Source organism: Neofelis nebulosa, chromosome 2, assembly GCF_028018385.1.
Source record: "Neofelis nebulosa isolate mNeoNeb1 chromosome 2, mNeoNeb1.pri, whole genome shotgun sequence".
NCBI classification, from domain to species: Eukaryota; Metazoa; Chordata; class Mammalia; order Carnivora; family Felidae; genus Neofelis; species Neofelis nebulosa.
The window spans coordinates 39,705,234-39,728,127 of NC_080783.1; the positions used below are offsets into that span (position 1 = coordinate 39,705,234).

The 22,894-nt window shown below is 37.6% G+C and overlaps 2 protein-coding genes across 9 annotated transcripts in view; one reads left to right on the forward strand and one right to left on the reverse strand.

Moving 5' to 3' along the window:
* DNAH7 (dynein axonemal heavy chain 7) overlaps positions 1-18,867 on the forward strand; it is a 265,127-nt gene extending 246,260 nt beyond the window's left edge. For all 3 annotated transcript variants that reach the window (XM_058710674.1, XM_058710688.1, XM_058710679.1), the window contains 6 exons: positions 801-938; positions 4,107-4,337; positions 7,819-7,971; positions 9,367-9,544; positions 13,859-13,962; positions 18,586-18,867. In XM_058710674.1, coding sequence (XP_058566657.1) covers positions 801-938; positions 4,107-4,337; positions 7,819-7,971; positions 9,367-9,544; positions 13,859-13,962; positions 18,586-18,792 — 1,011 coding nt within the window. In that variant the 3' untranslated portion in view covers positions 18,793-18,867. The remainder of the gene's footprint in view (positions 1-800; positions 939-4,106; positions 4,338-7,818; positions 7,972-9,366; positions 9,545-13,858; positions 13,963-18,585) is intronic.
* Positions 18,868-18,988: 121 nt separating this feature from the next.
* SLC39A10 (solute carrier family 39 member 10) overlaps positions 18,989-22,894 on the reverse strand; it is a 148,694-nt gene continuing 144,788 nt past the window's right edge. For all 6 annotated transcript variants that reach the window (XM_058710719.1, XM_058710724.1, XM_058710703.1 and 3 more), the window contains one exon: positions 18,989-21,791. In XM_058710719.1, the coding sequence (XP_058566702.1) occupies positions 21,633-21,791 (159 nt within the window). In that variant the 3' untranslated portion in view covers positions 18,989-21,632. The remainder of the gene's footprint in view (positions 21,792-22,894) is intronic.

The following is a 22,894-nucleotide window of genomic DNA, read 5'->3' on the forward strand; positions in this document are numbered from 1 at the left end:
TACCATAACCCTAACATCCATTCGGATTAATGTTAGCTGAGAGCAGATGTCAATGGGGATGAAGAGAAAATCAGTCCCAGAGCTTAGGTCACTAAGTGAGTGGAGCAAGTCAACATGTGTGGGGCCATGAGTATCAAGATCTCCAGTGATGAGTTGTCAAGTGAGAAAAAGGCAAGATAAAGTCAGGTATATGTAACATGACCCGTTTCAAAAAACCAACAGTGACCAATCCCCCACCTGCACCCACCATATATGTATATGAGTGTTTGTATGGTTATATGAGCATAAAGAAAGGTATGCAATTTTGACAGAAGTCCATGTAAATAAAACGTAAAACGTGTGCATGTACATAAAATGATACGTTAATGACGACTTTGTCAGTATAACAAAAATTTGGGTAATTTTTACTTTTTGAATTACATGGATTTATCGCAAGAGTAAACAGAAAAATCAGAATAAAGAGAAAGAAAATATTGCAATAAATTAAGAACAATCATCATCAAATGTGGTATAGAAAAATTTCTCCAGAAGGTTTTCTAAATGAGATGGCCAAGATATCACTCTCTCCATTTTAAAATCCATTCCAATTGTACAGAACATTTTCTTTTTCTCCCTAAACGTGTCCTTTTTTTTTTTTTTAACTTTGCCCCAGGTTGAAAGAAAATAAAAGCATTCGGTGTCCAGTTTCACAGGCTCATCCACTTAATAACTTGAGTATTGAAAATTATCTCTTTCACTGAGAAAGTTCTACAGAATAATTGATTTCTAGCCTCCTGACTCTTGGCTATTCATCTTTGCAGCACAAAAGCTACATCGAATACACAAAGACTCTGCCGCTGAACCCTGCACCAGAAATCTTTGGGATGAATGCCAATGCAGATATCACTAAAGATCAATCAGAAACTCAACTGCTATTTGATAACATTCTTCTCACACAGGTATGTGATCGGTACAGGAACTGGCTTCTGAGGCTGGCAAGGATGCTGGCCAAGCACATGTGCCATCTGTTAAAGTGAGAACCATTTTAAGGAAAAGAAAAAAAATCCCTGTGTACCTTAAATATGAACTTAAACAGCAAGTACATGAACATATGGCTTTTTTTTTCATCCATGTTTGATTTGGAAAGAATCTTTGAGTACCATTCAGCTGCTAGGAGTTCCATTTTGCCTTTCTTGCATAAATCATGTCCAAGTGCATTATATCTTACGTCCCTTTTTAATTCCTTTAAAGTGGAAGAATATCAAAGATACTTGGGAAGCAGTTTGATGCTGGAATTCATCTAGAATTTTGCCCGTTTTCTGGTCTGTTATTAAATCAACAGCAGCTTTTAAAATGACTTATCTTTTTCAAATATTCCAGAACATTTAGCCTAGTTTACATAGAAACAGTTTCCTTTACATCAGTAGTTTATCAGATTACATAACATTTATTTATTTATTTATTTATTTATTTATTTATTTATTTTTAAAGTTTATTTGTTTTGAGAGGGACATGTGGGAGCAAGGGAGGAGCAGAGAGACATGGAGAGAGAGAATCCCAAGGAGGCTCCACACTTAGGCTCAGTCTCACCACCGTGACATCATGACCTGAGCCTACATCAAGAGTCCAATGCTTAACTGATGGAGCCACCGAGGCACCCCTACATACTATTTAAAGAATACAATTGTCGGACGCCTGGGTGGCTCAGTTAAGTGTTCAACTTCAGGTCATGATCTCATGGTTCATGAGATCAAGCTCCACATCGGGCTCTCTGCTGTCAGTACAGAACCCGCTTCAGATCCTCTGTCCCCCTCTCTCTCTGCCGCTCCTCCGTGGGTGCACTCACTCTCTCTCTCACTCTCTCTCAAAAATAAATAAACATTAAAAGGAATTATATGCTACTTTAAAAAAAGAATGAAGAATGGAATTGCAGTAGTAAGTATAAAATGTATAAAAAGGTTGAGGAGGAAGATACAGATGACACGCCATAGACACACAACTCCATTTGTGAGATGTAAACGTAAGGGCATGTCAGAGAGTAATCTAAGGCAATAGAATTCAGCATGCCATGGGCACAAGTCCGTATATTTGAATGCAAAGTATTTAATCTTGCTCTTCTATTAAGAGATCTTCTCTTGTATTTTTTTGTCCTTCAGAAGAAGTGCTCAGTTGTTTGTTTTTGGTTTTTGAAAGCAAATGAGTCCAAACGACCAGAGTTCCCTTAGTGATTGAGTAAAATTTTAATAAGAATGCTTATTCGGTCAAGTGAATTATCCTACTAACTGAAATTCTAGCTGATCTTTTTTACTTTTATGGAATGTCAGAGTAATAATGGTAATAGTTCTCAGTGCTTCATTTATAACAGTGTAATACATACAGCAATCATGTGAAGTAAGGGCTAACTACTCCCACTTTACAGCTAGAAAACAGATACAGAATGATTAAGTAGCTTGCTTAAGGTCAGCCAGTACAATTTCAAGCCAGGAATCAAAGCCAAGCAGTCTGACTCCCACTAGTTTGGCTCCAGAATCTGTGTTCTGAATCACAGAGCTTTCTTCTTTCTAGCTTCTAAAGATGGGTAGGACCTAGAAGGGCAGATAATAAGAGATGCTGGGGAAAAAAAATAAACAAACAAACAAACTAGAAGATTAGCAGGATAAAATGGTGTGCTATCCTTGATGGAAAAGTCCATGGAACTCCTAGGTCTGATCTACTGTAAGATCACATTTTCTAACAAGCAAAAAGGACAGAGACTGTTTTTATGCCCATTTTTACATGTTAATAATACCAGTAAAAGTCAGTCACTGCCCGAGTACAAAAGTATATGTACAGACATGAATAAGTAGGTCTTTAGGAATATTAGACACACGTGATACACAGTAGTCTGAAAACAGGACATTTATTGTGTCTTTTGGCTTTATTTAAAGTTGATGGGGTGTGCCACATTACAGAATACATAAAACAGTGGATTCGTTCCAACAGAGAATGACTCAGAACCAAACAAATAAGTTTAAATACACATGGGGTATCTTCTCAGTATGTAATTAAACAGCCTCTTTCAATACCCTCAGACTCAGATTGGCAAGTACAATTAAAGTAATGGGTAGGCAAGTAGTCCAGTGATTCTACATCGGTTTACCACAATTCAGAGGCAAAGAGACCAGAACAGCAGAGTTTGGAGAGCAAGTTAACAATGACAAAACTTTTGCATTATGGATTTAAAATACCTTTAAAAATTAGAACGGCAAAAAACTTAGAACAAGAAATGTCAGAGTTGGGAATTGTTACTTTTGCAGAGTTCTTGTGCTTATGCCTAGGTTTCAGTAAAGAAACCAGGAAACACCAAATCTGAACATAGGACTGCACAAAATTTCCTAGGGCTGGAAAAATAGGAGATATGTTCATTTATATTCTAATTGTGCTTGTTTTCTCTCAGCGTGCGTGCGTGTGCACACACATTCATTTATTCTGAGGATTTAAATGATTTTTCCAGAAAATATAGATTCATTTACACCCTGCCACTATGAACATAAAAAATAAAAATTGAAATTCCCCTTCCTTCCTTCCAATGCGAATCACTAAAGTCTGCCTTTCTCTATAACTCTTCCAACTGCTTAGAGAAGACGAGCTTATTTTCTTTGCCCTCCTGGTTCAAGGACAAAACTATATCTCTGCTTTTGGCAACCAGTAGGCACCAGAGCTATTGGCAAATATATTTTGTGGCAAGCTTTCTCAAAGCAAGATCAGACTTCCTTCTTCTGGGTTTTAATGTCCATTTTCCCTCCACCACCCCACCAACTTAAATGCTTTTGCTCCCTCTACCCGCAGCACCCACTCCTCCCCCTCAACCCAGACAGCACAATGTACCACATATTTGCTTCCTCCAGACCCTCTTTGGCCTGTAAGCACTGTCGGTGTTCTTTTCTTCCTCCTCCCTAACAATGGTTTTCTCCTGAATCTCTGCCCCCATGCCTATTTCCATCACTTGAATAAATCTTGTGTGGAGAAGAATCATCGGTAGAATAGAGTGGTACTCATTCTTACAAAATTTACCTTAGGAGTTTTCTTATGCAGCAATTCCTACAACTTTATGAGGATTTCTGACTTTTCATTTGAATTCTTGACAGTCTCGTTCAGCAGATGCCGGTGCAAAATCATCAGATGAAGTAGTAAGTGAGGTTGCTGGTGATATCTTGGGTAAACTTCCAAACAACTTTGATGTTGAGGCTGCAATGAGGAGATACCCGACAACTTACACTCAGAGCATGAACACTGTACTTGTCCAAGAGATGGGGCGTTTCAATAAGTTGTTGCAGACCATAAGGGAATCGTGCATTAACATTCAAAAGGCAATCAAGGTAAGGGGAAATATACCAAAGAAAAGTCACGGCAATAAACTGATTATTCATTTTACTCAGCAAATATTTATTGGGGAGAGATTCTATGCAAGCACTATCCTTCATTCTGGGGATAGAAGCAAAATCCTTGCCTTTGAAGGACAGATAGAATTCTGGGGGGGACAGTTAATGACTGGGTAATCAAGTATGGAGTATGTTAGCATAATTTGCTAGATAGGATACATGCTAAGAAAAAGTGTTAAGGAGTAAGAAAGACAAAGCTGTTGCCTTCATAGAGCTTAAGTTTTTATAAGGGAGACAAAAATTTAAAAACAAATATATAATTTCATTAAGTGGTAAGTTCCATGGAAACAATAAAGGATAAGAGAATAGAGAGTGATGGGTGGGAAATTCTGTCATTTTGAGTCAGGCTCCTCTGGGGAGCTGACCCTTGAGCAGAGGCCTGACCTTAAGGGCAAACCACAGAACATTTGGGCAGAGGATATAACAAGTGCAAAGGCCATGAGAACAAGCTTGGTGTGGTCTGGGAACACAGTAGGGTAGGCTCATGGAAAGAGCATGAGGAAAATGGTAGGACAGAGAGAGGAAGCCACAGACTCATGATGGCCTTGTTGGCCATGGTTAAGATCATGAATTTTATTCTAAAGTGTAAAAGTAAGGAGAGGTCTTCAGAGGGCTTTACGCAATGAAGTGAAATGATCTGTTTTACATTAAAAAAAATTTTTTTTCAACGTTTTTTATTTATTTTTGGGACAGAGAGAGACAGAGCATGAACGGGGGAGGGGCAGAGAGAGAGAGGGAGATACAGAATCGGAAACAGGCTCCAGGCTCCGAGCCATCGGCCCAGAGCCTGACGCGGGGCTCGAACTCACGGACCGCGAGATCGTGACCTGGCTGAAGTCGGACGCTTAACCGACTGCGCCACCCAGGCGCCCCTGTTTTACTTTTTTAAAAGTTCACTCTGACCACTGCAGGAAGGACTGCAGGGGAACAAGAATGCAGGCAGAGACCAATTATGCTACTGAACTAGTCCAGCTGAGTTTGGTTCTAATAGTAGCATGGGAGAAGAAAAGTGCTTGAATGTGAGTTATTATTGAAAGAGGAGTCTACCAGGCTGGCTGTGGTTTAATCTAACTGCGCCGTTTGGCTAAGAAGCATTCCGTATCATGTCTTTCTCCTTGACCTGGTTCTTCCTATATCCTACCTGGGAGAGAAAGTCCTGGTCTCCAGTATTCTGGGGGAAAGGGGAAAGAGGCCTCAGGAATCTCAGCATCTCAATGTACATGCATTCACTTAATTCCCAACGTCAGGATGGTAATGTGACTCCAACTGAGCCTGGCATCCCTCCACGGATTTCTTCATTTTCCTTTCCTTGAATGAGCATTTCATTACCTGTTTCAAGGTAGGCAATGTGCAGATTTGTGAAAGAAGTCCCAGGAATCTGTTTTCTAAGCCAGATTTCAATAACCCTGTTCATTTAGTACCACCTGCAACTCCTTACTTTCATTTAGGCCCATCAACTCCAAATAGTTTTGGGTATTCTGTAATATCTAGTTGATTCTTAGTTTTCTCCTTTGCTAATGTTAAGATCAGGTTTTCTCCTGACTTCTACATCATCTACCAACAGTCCATATGCTATCTAGCTCCCAAAACTCTGTTGTCATTTTTGTCTTTCCCTGTTTTTTTTGTACTTGTGGGCTTATGCCCTTAAAAAACAAATCCTTTTACTGTTGTTTTAGTGGGTTTGGGAAGGAGACAAATGAAATGTGGGTGTTGAACCCATTAGATATACTCTAAAATCTTCTCCATGTTAGTTGGGAGTAAAACTATCACCTATAGAAAAAAGAGAAATGATGATGGCAACTGGCCCAATTGCAAGATCAATGAGGCAATAATTTTCAAGGGCCTTGAAGTTTTAACATCTGTACATCGGTGATTCAAAATGGGATAAGATTGGGGAGCTTGGGTGGCTCAGTCGGTTGGGCGTCCGACGTCGGCTCAGGTCATGATCTCGTGGTCCGTGAGTTCGAGCCCCGCATCGGGCTCTGTGCTGACAGCTCAGAGCCTGGAGCCTGTTTCAGATTCTGTGTCTCCCTCTCTCTCTGACCTTCCCCCATTCATGCTCTGTCTCTCTCTCTCTCTCAAAAATGAATAAACGTTAAAAAGTAAATAAATAAATAAATAAATAAATGGGATAAGATTGGGGCGCCTGGCTGGCTCAGTTGGTAGGACATGCCACTCTTGATCTCGGGGATGTGAGTTCAAGCCCCACGTTGGGCATAGAGTTTACTTAAGTAACAAAATGGGATAAGATCAATTAGACTTCACAATTGGACTCCAGGATATTTTAACTTTTGCAAGCATTTTATAAGATTTTTCTAATTTTATTTTAATCACTAGTCTTTTAAGAAGGCAGGATAGAGATGTATTAGTTGTCCATTTAACATTTATTTATTTTTGAGGGAGAGAACACACAGCATGAGGAGGGGAGGGGCAGAGAAAGAAGGAGACACAGAATCCGAAGCCAGGCTCCAGGCTGTCAGCACAGACGCCGACATGGGGCTCGAACTCAAGAACTGTGAGATCATGACCTGAGCCAGTTGGACGCTGACTCAACCAACCGAGCCACCCAGGTGCCCCTTAGTTGTCCAGTTAATAGGGTAGTAAATAAGTCAAAGTTAGGCTGTGATTTAATAGCTAGTGAGTTGCTAAGTGTTAACTTTCCAGGGTGGGCAAAAGAGTGAAGGAGGTCAAAAGGTACAAACTTCCAGTTATAAAATAAAAGTCATAGGGATGCAATGTACAGCATAATGACTATTAATACAGTTAATACTGTATTGCAAATTTGAAAGTTGCTGAGAGTGAATCTTAAAAGTTCTCATCACAAGAAAAAAAAACCGTATGAGGACATCTTAGATTTATTATAATCATTTTACAATATATACAAATATTAAAATCATAACTCCTGACTTCTTAAAAACTTAACTACTAATAGCCAACTGATGACTAGAAGCCTTAGCCATTGTATAGTCAATTAACTTACAGTTGTATGTTATATGTATTATATACTGTATTCTTACAACACCTTTCTCCAAAATTTTTCAGTATTTTTAGGCTAATTGGTTCATCTGTGAGTTTTTTCAAACTGTTACAAATCTCCAAAAGTTTTTCAATACATTTGTTGAAAAAAATCCATGAGGACCCACACAGTTCCAACCCATGTTGTTCAATGGTCAACTGTTACCAGGTTATATGTCAATTATACTTCAATGAGAAAATTTGATTAAAGTTAAAATTGTCAATGTTTTCCTCAGTAGTGACTGCATGAGTTACTGGCAGTAAAAGAACATATTCCTCAGTTTCTGCTTATGTGACTCAACTAATCACAATTGTAAATACAGGCAAATTATGAAAAAGGCATTTAAGAAGAGATTGTCCAAAAGCAATGCTATCATTTTAACCAAGGCTAAATGTGTTTCAGGGGCTTGTAGTAATGTCTACAGATCTTGAAGAAGTGGTTAGCAGTATTCTGAATGTCAAAATTCCAGGAATGTGGATGGGTAAATCATACCCAAGCCTTAAACCACTTGGGAGCTATGTAAATGACTTCCTTGCGAGACTAAAATTCTTGCAGGTGAGTTCATCTAAATGATCATACATTGTTTCTTTTGATTTCATTTTCTTCAATCAGGATCCCTGATGCCAGGAGCATTAATGACTCTAGTTTTCTGTGCATCTCAGGCACTAATGACCGTTACTCAGTATTGCATATAATTTATGTAACTGTTCCATTCACTGTCAAGATACTAATGTTGGAAGTAGAATCTCTGAGAGTAGGTGTTCATGCTCAATTAGCTTAGACATTCAAATCAGTGACACTTGAAGAGGGAAAACAACTGGCTATGTTTATTTTTCCATTAAATACTAAGCATTAAAATAGATTTCTAGAACAGAGCACCTTTGAAAGCCAGAGAAGCTACTAGCAAGAAGCCTGATCTCTTCCTTGTCCAGCATTCTTCCAGGTCATGAAATCACTAGACTGCTGGTTCAGCCCAAGACAGTAATAGTCTTAATGGCTAACTGCCTTGGAAATGTTGAGTGGGCAGAAGACTGCCTCCTAATTATCTGGTAATATTGGTGCTTCACTATCTTCTTATTAACAATTATGTTCACTAGAAGTATTGATTAATGTCCTAGATGCTGTACATAATGCATCAAAAACTGCCTATGAGGAAATTTCTGCAGGGGTAAAATGGCTAAATTTCCCTTCCATAACACAGGTCTTCTGTTATACTAGAGTTGATACTAAAACATTAAGATTGTTCTTGAAAGATGAAGGATCTACGTTGGACTCTAATGAGGAAAAGTTCTTGAAATTCATTAGACTTCTATAACTTACTGTTTAAAGTCAGTACTCAATTAGCTTATTAAGATATGATATTTTAAAAAAGATATGATATAAACAGAGTAAATATCTTGATATTTATAAAAATCTTAAGCTCTCACTACCCTGTTTCTTTTGGAATTTCCTTGTATAATAATGTGTTTCCATGTGTTGGATTTCATTGTATTTTGGTAAAGTAGGTGGGAAAACATCCAAAGGAATAATCTGCTAGACACTAATGACTAGAGAGGAAAAGTGGAAAAAACATTACCAGGTGTTATATGGATCTCTCCTATTCAACTATGTAACATGTTATATGTGCAACATATACTAGATATTCGTTTTTGTATGGAGTTTTTGGAAGGAATCACTGAACATGTATAAAGACATTTACTTCTGCCTTTACTCACACTGTGATCCTCTAGCTGGTGCAATGGATATGAAATTGAAGTCAGAACAAACACTGAATAAGTGTCTTTTTAAAACCTTGACAGTATAGCTTTTTATTCCTCAAAGTGTTAGCTCATTTATTGATCTACCTAAAAGATAATAAGGGGGAGCATTGGGGAGTAAATTTTATTAAGCAGTGTTGTATTTGAAGTTGAAAGGCTCTAGCCTGAGAACACTTGTGCTTTGACACTGTAGCAATGGTATGAGGTTGGCCCTCCTCCAGTCTTCTGGCTTTCTGGCTTCTTCTTCACACAAGCCTTCCTGACTGGTGCCCAGCAGAACTATGCCAGGAAACACACCATCCCCATTGATCTTCTTGGGTTTGACTATGAAGTGATGGAAGACAAAGAGTATAAGCATGCTCCAGAAGATGGTAAGTGCAGTGACAGAATGAGTTGGTTTATATCTAGGTACTGAACAACGGCTTAACATTCTTGCTTACCTTGCTCAGCTATTAACATTTTAATCATTGTGTATGTAACTTACTCTCAAAGAGTTGAGGAAAAGAAATTCATATGAACTTGCAACATTCTTCACAATCTGTCATCTTAAAAACAAATCAACAGGGACACCAGTTGGAAGAGCGGAGCGCGCAACTCTTGATCTCGGGGTCATGAATTTGAGGCCCACATAGGGTGTAGAGATTACTTAAATGAAACTTAAAAAAACAAAAAACACATCAACAAAGAATTCCAAGTGTCTTAACATCCACATCCCCTCAGTTACTGTCCCATGTCTCTACTCCCTTTAAAGCAAATTTCTCCAAAGAATTGTCTTTACATACCCTCTCCAGATTCTCACTTCCTTTTTTCCACCTACCTTTCATCTCCTCCAATCAACTGATGATCTTTTCAGAGTTAGTAATGACTTCCATATTGACATATCCCATGAAATGAAATCAGTCTTCATCTTAAACTCTTAACAGTCCTTACCAGTTGACAACTTTCTCTTTCTAAGAGACATCCTTCTCCCTTTGTTTCTCCTGATTTTCCTTTTCTCACTGGACACATTCATGCTTCTTTGCTAGCTTTTTCTCCTCTAAAAATTAGAGTTTCTAAGGACTTAATCCTTCACATATTTTTATTCCTAACACACACAGAATGGGCATATTAAATGCCTGAAGAGTATTTAACAACCTTCTGCCTAGTTTATTGTTCCTTTAATTATATAAGCCTTTTAAAAAATACATTCTCTGTACAGCTCACTATATTACATGCTGTAAAAGATGTCAATAAATAGACGTTTGAGTTCCTGCACCCTAATAAAAGTCAAAATATAGATGAGCAATATACCGTGAAGGATAATTTTGTTCAAACTAAGTAGGAAGGGGGGAAAAAGGAGTTTAAACTGGGTAAAAGCAAATCAAAGGAAGGGTATAGAGTTGCTCTGTACCACTGATAGGTGCCAGAAACTGCCCAGCTCTTCACAATAACCCTAGGTTATTAATAGATATTGCTATTATCCCCATTATACTCAGCCAAAACTAAGGCTCAGGAAAGTTAAGTAACTTGCCCAACGTCTCACAGCTAGCAATGGGCAGAGTTAAGGAAACTGCAGGCTGACTCTTATGCTTAGCTAGCTTTCTCTAAGGCCTGCTGAATATTTTTGTAGAAGTAAAAGTTTGAAAACATCATTACATTTCTCAAGGAAAGTTCCTTGAAGAATCTATGATTGATTCCTAAGTATTTAATTCAGATGCAATGTTTTGGGTTTTTTTCCCCTAAATTCTCCTCATCATTATGATAAAAGGCAGGGAAGATGGCATTTGGATTGAAGGCTAGGCAGTATTGGTGTCCCTCAGAGTTAGAGGTTTTTGAACTCAGCTAAAGAATCGAATTTCTAAAAGCATTGCCTGCAGTTTATAAACTAGTTAATATTTAAGATCAAACTACTGAATTGCCAATCATTATACACTGAACTTAGACATTTTACAAGGTAGTTGGTATTTCTTTTTACTGTGACTTACTAATTTAACTCACAACTGCTTTTATTAAATACATTAAAATCCAAACTTATCTTGAAAACAGTGGAGCAAGCATAAAGTACAACTTAAAGATAAATAAGGACTATTTCATGTCCAAGATCATGCAGTAAAGAATAGTCATCAGTTAAGCCATTTTACTGAATACTAAAGTATCAGCCAAGGTTTAATTTATAATAGCTAGTAGATATTCACTAAATCACACATTTTATTATTTTGCACAAACACACACACATACATTTTTACCAATAAACACAGATATCCACAATTTAGCCTTTTTGTCATTCCTGGCTTTTTCCTCCCAACCTAATTACCAAAACAAAAATAAGATTCCATGGAATGATTTGGAGCACTAGACTTTTCCCAGGGAACAACTTTCCCATGGGATGCTCATGGGAGGATCCCAGAGCCCATTTGAGAAAAGCTTGGGCTAATGTTTTCCCAGTTTCTTTATCTTTACCACTCCACCAGCCTGTCTTTTTTATACACACTTAAGTGTGCGCCCGTCCCTGCATTCTGGGGCTCACACAGAAGTGAGCCTATTTACCTATGATTAAATTAAACATAATGAAAAAGGGCACTCTTAAAGTGATTCATAAAGTGGCCACAAAGCCACTGTAAATCCACATAGATTTGGAATCTTACTTTCCAGCTGTACTTGCTAAGGTTCCTCTTCTTTGAATTACTAGTCCTAATGGGGGACTCACCAGCGAAGGGCATTACATAGCAGGAAGGGAGGCAGATAATCCTGAAGAGGAGGGCTGAAGAAGCCAGACCTGACTCTATGATGACCACATCTCATGGATGGCAAAAGGTGTGACTCACAGGGTAGGAGCGGCTCTGAATCAGGACCCAGTTAATACCCATCTATCCTTTCAGATCTTGTGTCTTCCATGCGGCCTGTATTGGCTGTGAGAAATAAAAATGCGTTTGAATATCCCCAACACATTTCCTATAAAATTGTTACTGGGTTGGAGAAAATTTTATCCTTATTACCACTTTTCTTAGGTGTTGAAATGAACTCTTTTGCTCTGACATTATCTTTGCTTCCCAAGCGAGGAACAGATAATCTAATTGGTTAAAACCAGAGAATTCCTGGGCTATGCTTACATGTCAGTGGGGCAGGGTGTTAAAACAGGTCTTGGACCTGTTTTTTAGTCTCCTCTATTTCCCTATTCCCATCTAGTATTTTTTTTTAAACTGAGTATTTATTTAGCTTAATCATTCATTTCTCTGTTTTTTTAAAATGTTTATTTTTGAGAGTGTGAGCAGGGGACGGGCAGAGAGAGAGGGAGATATAGAATCCGAAGCAGGATCCAGGCTCTGAGCTGTCAGCCGAGACCTATGTGGGGCTCGAACTCACGAACCGCGAGATCATGACCTGAGCTGAAGTTGAAGCTTAACCAACTGAGCCACCCAAGCCCTGCTATTCCCATCTAGTATTGTGGTTGTCCTGCTGGCTGGAAAGATTAATATATAGGATAGGCTTGCAGAGTGATCTGTCTCTCCCTCAGGCAGGTCTACCCTCCATGTTACTCCAGGCTCAAGATGCATTTTGCAATTCAGGTTTACCAAGTAAAACTTGAAATGTTACTGGACAAGTGCTGTGTCAGTTAATAAAACTGACCTTTTATTCCAACCATTCTTTCCATCAGTTAAAACCTAGAGAGGAAAAAGTCTCCCCCCACCCCAATAGCCATCACTGGATTATCCACATGTGGCTTTAAAAATAAACTGTAATTAAAATGAAAATTCAGTCCCTCAGTCACATTAGCCATGTTTCGGGTGTTTAATAGTCAGTGGCTACCATATTGGAAACACAGAGAATACTTCTATCATTACAAAAAGTCCTGTTGGACAACACGGTCCAAGTGGACTTTTATATACTATTTTACAAAGTGCTTTCACCAACATTAACTGATTTGACTGTCTACCTTGTAGAGGTGTTAAAGTAGGCATTATTTTACAAATGTTTTGCAGTTGTTCTCAGATGACTAAACAGGTCTAAAGTTAAATGAATTGCTCAAGGTCACACACAAAAATTAGGAACAAAGACCTCAGTCTCTCTAGGTGCCACGTTGCTTCCTTCCCATCTGTGCAACCATTATAATGAGTGTTTCCATGTGTATATACCTATATTCAAATCCTGAGGTTTTACACCAAAAGGACGGTCTGACAACTGATCGGAGTATCAGTGATTTCCTCATTTGTGCTCTTTCGTTAGTGTACAACATTACATTTTAGAGGGAACTCCTCTCCATGTGTTCTCTCATACATACTAAGGAGAGGTCTGGGAATGAGAATAAATCCTAGAAGGAAAGGAGAAAATTAACTTTCCTGATATTAGAGGTCTGTGCAAGAGTATTTTGCTCAGGTGCTGCCTAGAAGCCACTGGATCCCTACAATTACAGTAAGAGCTTTTCTTGCAGATTTCATGGCCTCTAACATTATAATCACTGGCCAATTGACAGTATAAATTTGATGGGGACACCTGGGTGGCTCAGTCAGTTAAGGTTCTGACTCTTGATTTTGACTCAGGTCATGATCTCACAGTTCATGGGTTTGAGCCGCGCGTTGGGTTCTGTGCTGACAGCTCAGAGCCTGAAGCCTATTTCAGATTCTGTGTCTCCCTCTCTCTCTACCCCTCCCCTGCTCGTGCTTTGTCTCTCTCAAAAATAAACGTTAACCTGCTTCTTTTATATTTAGGTGTTTTCATTTATGGATTATTTCTGGATGGAGCTTCCTGGAATAGAAAGATCAAGAAACTTGCAGAATCCCATCCCAAAATTCTTTATGATACAGTGCCTGTGGTTAGTACTTGATATTCTAATATTGGGGGGGGGGGAGCACTATTTTACACACACACACACACACACACACACACACACAGAGTCAATTCTCATTTATAGTAATTACATTTTATAAAGTTCCTACCAACACTGAATTAGTGAATGTGAAACCATAGCTCCTAGGAGAAATACAAAGTTAAGTTTCTAATGATCCTCTGATCACATTTTTAACTGATCAAGACATGGCATTGTTTTGCATTTGTTTAAAAATGCTTGTTTAATATATACTGTTGATTCATTAACATTGAACTCATGAACAACAACACTATAACTCATGCCTGAACAAAGTCTCCAGTTATTTTCTCCCTAATGCCTATCACAGCCTTCTTGCACTTAGGAACACTAGATAGCACCTGGACACTAGGCTTAGGGGCCATTTTAAACAAAGAGACACCACAACCACCACCAATAACAAAATGCAAAAGACCTGGCATTAAATAAACCGTTAAAAGGAAACTTATTTACAAGAGGTGAAATAGAAAAGCAGAATGTCGACAGACTCAAACTCAGCTGGGAACCTGTTTGGTGACTCACATTTTTTTGAGGCTCTGAGCATGCCTGTGAATAATCATAAAACAGAGTATTGATTTTAGGGTGATGAATAAATTTTAGCAATAATGAAATTTGCACAGAATCCAGGAAGAATGAGGATTGACTATATATGTATCCACACACAAATACATGCATATTTGTATTGTATATATACCTTGACTTAAAAATGAAACCTGCAGACTAAAAGGTTAGTATATGAAAATCATCCACATAAAAACTTAAGTTTCCTAGGAACCTATCTTCAGCATGGGCCAACTAAGCTATGTAAGATATTGTTTCCATCTGTTACTACATCATGAGAAAATGACCAGACAGATTTTCACACACTTCAAAAGGTCAGTCTGGGATGGTGTAATAAAATATGGGCTGTGGATTTACACGGACTATTTGTGGGACATTGGGAACAGCTTAGCGACAGGCAAACATCCCTCAGAGCAGCTCTACCAGGTAGGGTGAGGGACCAGCACAGAGCCAATTGCAACAAACCCTGCCACATATGCTATTAGGTATGGGCAGAGAGTTTCAAATATGAGACTGAAATTCAAAGTCACAGGGCAATTGTTTGTAATTTTAGGAGTTGATTGGAATCGAACATTTTTCTATTACATGAAAACTCTTTTAAGGTAGCTTACAATGAATACAAAAGGGATTTATACATGGATGATCTCCAGAATGAGGAAGTCACTTAGGGAGAAAAATTCTCATTAAGAAAATGCGTTCTTGGCTGAAATGAATACACTCACCTTGAGTCCTTAAATTTAACTATACACGAAAAAACTGCTTGATGGATTCCACAATAATGTGGGCAAAATATAGACTAGCATCCATACTAACTCCCTCATATATTTATTTGACCTGAGAAACCTTTTTAAAAGAGGCTGTGAACAGTGGGGCTGTCATGCCATGTCCTCTCAAGCATTTCTGCTGCTGTTACTGGGAAAAGGAACTCAATTAGATTTTGAAACAGAACACTATTTCATCATTATGAACATAGTTTGTTCTTTACTCTTCTATTCAGAGAGGTTTTTTTTTTTTTTTTTTTTTTTGAGATTGGTTAGGTTTAACAGTGCTTAACATTCTAGAAACTTGGCTAATGACTTTCTAAAAATAATGTAGGTATATTATAGTTATAAAGAAATGCAGGTAGGTTTTAAACAGCACAATGGGATGCCTGAGTAGTTCAGCTAGCTGGTTTAGCATCCAACTCGATTTCGGCTCAGGTCATGATCTCATGGTTCCTGAAATCGAGCCCCACGTTAGGCTTTGTGCTGACAGTAGGGAGCCTGCTTGGGATTCTCTCCTTCTCTCTCCCCCTGCCCTGCTTGCGTGTGCACACGTGTGCTAAGTAAACTTTTAAAAAAATGTTTAAAAAATGAACAGCACAATGTACATTATAACCCCTTTAAAACAGTCACCTAAAATGGGGAGGCAATCTAGTTCTAGAGTAACTGACAAAATCCTTTCAGAATTTTCTGCTATATGTTTATAGCAGCACTATCAACAATAGCCAAGCTATGGAAAGAGCCCAAGTGTCCATCGACTGATGAATGGATAAAGAAGATGTGGTATGTATGCACAACAGAATATTAGTCATCAAAAAGAATGAAATCTTGCTATTTGTGATGACACGGAGCTCGAGTATATTATGCTAAGCAAAATAAGTCAGAGAAAGACAAATACCATATGGTTTCATTCACAAGTGGAATTTAAGAAACAAAACAGATGAACATATAGTATGGGAAAAAGAGGGAAGCAAACCATGAGACTCTTAATGATAGAGAACAAACTGAGGGTTGCTGAAAGGGAGGTAGGCAGGGGATGGACAAACCGGGTGATGGGTATTAAGGAGGGCATTTGTTATGATGAGCACTGGGTGCTCACTAAATTCTGCTCCTACATCACTAAATTTTACTCCTGAAACCAGTATTACACTATATGTTAAACTAGAATTTAAATAAAAACTTAGAAGAAAAAGAATTTTTCGGGAATGGCCTTTATTAAATTAATACAGTGACACGAGTTTAAGTATCAATGGTGATGGTTCTCTCTGAAAGTATGTATGATTTTGTTGTTGTTACTGTAAATGTCAAAAGTCATCCCGCAGAGAAGTATGGTGAAGAAGTGAGGAATACATCGATAACACATGTTTTTTGACAGGTGAAATAACTTATTTTTTCTCATAGGCTCTGAAGGTAGTTCTGAAAGCACTAAGAAAAAAAATCTTTTGAGCAAAATACCTAGGAATAAATTTTGACCAAAGAAATCGAAAATGACACAAATGGGAAGACAGTCCATGCTCATGGTTTGGAAGAATAGTTAAAATGTCCTACTACCCAAATCCATCTATAGATTTAACGCAATCCCTATCAAAATACCAACAACATTTATCACAGAATGCCAAAATTTGTATGGAACCACAAAACACCTTGAATAGCCAAAGCAATCTTGAGAAAAAAGAACAAAGCTGAATGTATTAAAATTCCAGATTGTAAAATATACTACAAAGCCACAGTAATCAAAAGGGTATGGTACTGGCACAAAGACAAATGGATCAATGGAACAGAAAGAGAGAACCCAGAAATAAATCTACACTTATATGACCAATTAATCTACAATGAAGGAAGCAAGAATAGATAATGGGGAAAAGACAATCTCTTCAAAAAATGATGCTGAGAAAAAGCTGGACAGCTACATGTAAAAGAATCAAACTGGGCCATTTTCTTACACCATACACAAAATAAATCCAAAATGGATTCAAGACCAAAATGTGGGACCCAAAAATAATAAAATGCCTAGAAGAAAACATAGGCAGTAATCTCCTTCACAGTGGTTTTAGCAATATTTTCTAGATAGGTCTCCTGAGGCAAGGGGAACAAAAGCAAACATCAATTATTGGGACGATAAAAGGCTTTTGCATAGAGAAGGAAACCATCAACAAAAAAAGGCAACCTACTGAATAGGGGAAGATATTTGCAAATGATTACATCCAGTAAAGGGTTAATATCTAAAATATATAAAGAACTTCTATAACTCAAGACTGAAAAAAAAAAAAAACAAAACAATTAAGAAATGGGCAGAGGACCTGAATAGTTTTCCAAAGAGAACCTACAGGTGGTAAACAAACATATGAAAAAGACGCTCTACGTCACTAATCATCAGGGAAATGCAAATGAAACCACAATGAGGGATCACTTGATACCTGTCAGAATTGGCAGAATCAAAAAGAAACAGGTGTTAGTGAAGATGTGGAAGAAAAGGAACCCTCGTACACTGTTGGTAGGAATGCAGACTGGTGCAGCCATTATGGAAAACAGTATGGAGGTTCCTCATATATTATATATGTGTGTGTGTATATGTGTACATGTATATTATATATACATAACATACAGAATAGAATATTATTCAGCCATAAAAAAGAATGAGACCTTGCCATTTACAGCAACATGAATGGACCTAGAGGGTATATCAGGGAAAGACAAATACCATGATTTCACTCATGTGGAATCTTAAATGAACAAAGAAACCAAGACAGACAAAGAAAAGAAAAAACAAAAAAACCCGACCAGACTCTTAAATACAGAGAGCAAGTTGGTGGTTGCTAGAGGAGAGGTGTGTTGGCAGGGGGGATGTGGGTGAAATAAAGAGGAATAAGAGGTACAAACTTCCAGTCATAAAATGTGGAGATGAAAACACCCCCCGATATGTGAAAACACACCCATATGGTGAATACAGTCAGTCAGTGACACTGGGGGAAGTATACTTACTTGGTGAGCACTGAGTGATGGTACAGAATTGTCAAATCATTATGTTGTATACCTGAAACTAATACAACACTGTTAATTATACTTCAGTTATAAAAAATGCTAAAACAACTGCAAATTAAATACCTTGAGAATGGAAGCACTGCTAACAAAAGATCTATTTGGGCCATAGAAATTTGCAGATATAGAACTAACTTAACAATACCCTGCTATTAGGTTCAAATGTAAATACCAACACTGTTGACGTCAAGTTTTATGCATTTTCTTCCAGATGTGGCTAAAGCCCTGCAAGAGGGTAGACATACCAGAACGACCGAGTTATGTTGCTCCATTGTATAAGACAAGTGAGCGGAGAGGAACATTATCCACCACTGGACATTCTACGAATTTTGTGATTGCCATGACTCTTCCCTCGGATCAACCCATGGAGCACTGGATTGGACGGGGTGTAGCATTATTATGTCAACTTAATTCATAATCAGAAGATACCATTTCTGTGTTCCAACTTCTTGTTGGATGGTGGAATAGAAAATAAAGCAGTTTGGTTTAAGTCTATTTCACTAAAGCTGTATAAATTAGAAATTTATGTGCAAATGCCGCTTATATTTAAAATGACTCATGCTTCAGTGTAAAGAAATGTTCTGAAATAAGACTAAAGAAAACACACTGGTATATTTGCTCTTTTTGAATAACTTTATTTTGGGAGAGTTCCATAAGCATTAGGAACATACATAAAATGACACACCACTGTTGACAATGAAAAAAACAGCATTTGATCATTTCCAGCTTTATAAATTTTTTTTTAAAAATGATTCAGTTACAACAACAAAAAAAGGTTTAGATATTTTAGCAAGTATCACCTTGCAGGACCATAATCATATTTAAGCCACTGACTTACTGTTAATGGAAAAAATTCACACTGCATCTAGTTACTATTGTATTTCTACGCATAATCACAGCTGATTGAATGCAATGTGATATACACCAAAATTCATATGGATGTCACACAGTGACAGCATTGTACAAGTAACATTAACAACCTCCAACAAACACATGTTAAATTAGACTGGTCAAGCTCAATGGAATGTTGGAGCCGAACAGAAATGTAGTGGAATTCAGATTGTCTGGTCAGACTTGAAACTATACATCAGAATGACAGGAAAACTAAATACTGGTGGAACCCTAACAAAATACTAGCAGCAACTGTTACAGCCCTCTTAACAGGTTTTAAAAAATCTAGCAAATGAAGATAATGTAATACCATTTTTGAGAGAATATAAAACTTTATATACTTCAGCAGAACCTGTTTGTTTTCAACCAGATCTTTAAGACGGGGAGTATATTCCAACCGTTGCTTTTCATAAAAGTTTTAAAATTAAGCAGATTTAATGCCGGAATGCAGAATCTTCCTTGGGTATAAAAATGCAAAAATGAATTATATATCTTGGTTCAGAAAGCAAGATATTTTAAATCTCGAAGTTGGCAGTACTAAATAAAATAACAGCACCTTTTACTAGGTTGCTTGAAGGGCCAAGCAATGAGATGAAGGCTGTCCTAATTCAGTGCCCAATGCTGAAGATACTCTATGTTAAAAAAAAAACAACAAAAACAAAAACCTATTTATTACAGGAGGCCGTGAGAAAAGCCAGAAATAATTTTTCAAATTCAGGCACAAATTAAGGAAATAACACCTAAGCTTCCTCGCTCACAGCATAAAGAAGAAACACTGGCAATACTCTTAATACCTGGAAACATGTGCTGCTCTCGAAGTTTTATTTTTTTGTTTAAAGTTCATGAAGTAAGAGGAAAGGGGCTGAGGAAAAGGAGGAGGAAATGAAAACATGGCAAATGGAATGGAAAGAGTTTGGCTCTTAAATATTTGAACAGTAAGATTTTTAAAGCAGCCGCACTGGTAGCCAAGCAGATTAAAACCAAGCTGCCTGCACATAGTTCAAATACAGTTTACCTGGCATGAATGAAGGCCGTGTGGCACAAGACGTCAACAGAAAGCTACATGCAATGTGACTAGTACTACAAATTACTGGGTCAAAATTCAGGATAAACACGGCTCGCACTTCTCACAAATCACTCAATTATGGTAGAACAGGGCATCTATAAAAGAGACCAACCCCTATCAGGCACCAACAGCATATCTTGGCACAAAATGATTAAGTGATTTCAGCGGAGTTATTTAAGTGTATCTCCCAAGTCACTCGGGTACCACGCTAGCTATGGTATCGATGGAGATTATCCTCATGACCATTTTAATGGACATACAGATTAGGACATGGTAAACGTGGATTTTCTGCCTTACCTCACTTCCAGTCACAGCATGTGCTCTAGGTTCCAAAGCCAAGCTGGTAAAGCAATGCATACATTTAGAACTTAAATTTCCCAAATAACTAGTTAGTACTGTTAAAGTAGGAGAACTGAATATTTAGATCATGTTTGGGTTGTTCTTTGTTCTGATATTTCCTAGAGGGTTACACTTTGAATGAAAAAAACATTTTACCACATGCTCCAACTCCCTACCCCCACCAAAAATCCCAAAAGAAAAACAAAATTAAAGTTTGAAAGCAAAAACACACCCAAACACCAAGTATAATATTAATACGAAGAACCATTATGAATCTTTCGTTAAACTGAAGCTCACACAAACATACAATCACAGATTTCAGTAGTTTAGGCTGCAAGTTTAAACACTATGCCAATATATACAAAAATAGTAACTCTAGATTCAAGAATAAGGGCTTTTCCCAATGCTAAATTCATACTCTAATGCAGCCTGAGCCTTCCTCTAGTTCCTATAGCCTACCTAATGCAGTTTCAAAACTGTATCAAGTTGATCCCCATTACCTTATGTATATATGTAACTGAATTAAAGGATGCTACAATTCATTTTTAGCACAAAGAAAAGTCTGCCCGAAGTCCATTTAAAATATTTTTAAAGTTTAAATGATTTTTTTGGTTCAATTTCTATTTCTGCATAGCCACAGAAGTTTCTACTACCAAAGAGACTACTTTAGTGTTTTATATGATTATTCTTTTAAAAGTCTTAAACCTATATCAACATTGGTTCATGGAGTCCCATTTTCTCCTTTCTTTATCACAAGCTTTGTATTTTTAAAAGACCCCTTCACACAGGGAAAAGCAGTACTGAGCACCAACCAGTCTTTTGTGGTTAGGCTCAGATCTATGGAACTTGTAAGTAGTGCAAGCCACTGACTTTTCTTTGAGCAAAATGTGCGCACAGCACTAGGAACAGCTGCACAGCTGCATGGGAACATTCTCGTAATCCACAATGGTGACTGGGAATGGTTAAAACTGGAGGTCAAACACAATTTTGTCTTCATAGAGGGCTATCACCAGCATGATGGCAAATCCAAACAGCAATCCTAAATTCTGAAGAATGAATTGCCCCACTGGACAAAAGCCATGTTCTTCATTGTCACCATCACCATGCAACATTTCTGGAAGCTGGAAAAAACGAAAACAAAACAGATACTTACAAGCAATTTTGTAATAATATTCTCAACTTTTTAAAACATTCTTCTAGTTTAAACTAATGGATAAAGCACAACTACAAATAAATTATTCTATTCAACATAATGCTATCCGTAACACAGATTTCACTCAAGCACTGACAAAGTTCATGCTCTAGCTGTGTAGTAAGGAAATACAAAATCTGTTCCCTCCTAAATCCCAAACGAATGCCCATAATATACGCATTGGTCATTTTTTAAAGTCACCATCCACCGACCTTGTCACTTCTGGCATTTACTTTATGCTGAAGTATAAGACAACTTATTATTGCCAATAAAATTCTCCAAAAGAACACCACATTTCCCACATTTGCTGAGCTTAAACTCACTGAGAACGTAATATTCTTTGGGGGGATATCTAATTCAAAACTGTTTCATTTCTTCACCCTTTCCTTTAAAATTCTCATATTCAACTGCTGACAGCAAGGACAGACATTTACAGATGATACCTAACTGGCATCTCTATGCCCTTTGGCCACTATTTTCCTTCCCATAATAGAGAAAATAGTCTATCAAACCTATCCAGCAGAACCGCTCCCCAAGTTATGCATGCTGCCTTCACAGTATACTCTAGGACAAAATTTCAAAAACCTGAAAGTTTCCAATACTTTTAAAGGCACAGCTCACTGAAGTTTATAGTCTTGACTTCTAAAGCATAAGCATATACCATTACATTTAAGAATAATCCATAGTTCGAAGCATACATCTTAAGTTTTTATTTAAGTAAATATGATTTGTTAAAGAGATGTACATTATTATAAGCATAGTCTTTCCTCCCACACCTAGTCAAAATTGTACGAGAATAGCTACTTCTACTTTTTACTTCCACTCTTTGTTTTCTGTGTATTGTTTTCCAAGTTTGCAATGAGTATCGTCAGATGATAATGAGATGCTACTCTCTTAGACACTAAGCTTTACTCCAAACAATACCTTGGTGCTTTGGGTTTAGGGAGGAGAAATGTAGTATTTTTTCTTTTTAATGTTTATTTATTTTTGAGAGAGAGAGAGAGAGAGAGAGAGAGAGAGAGAGAGAGAGAG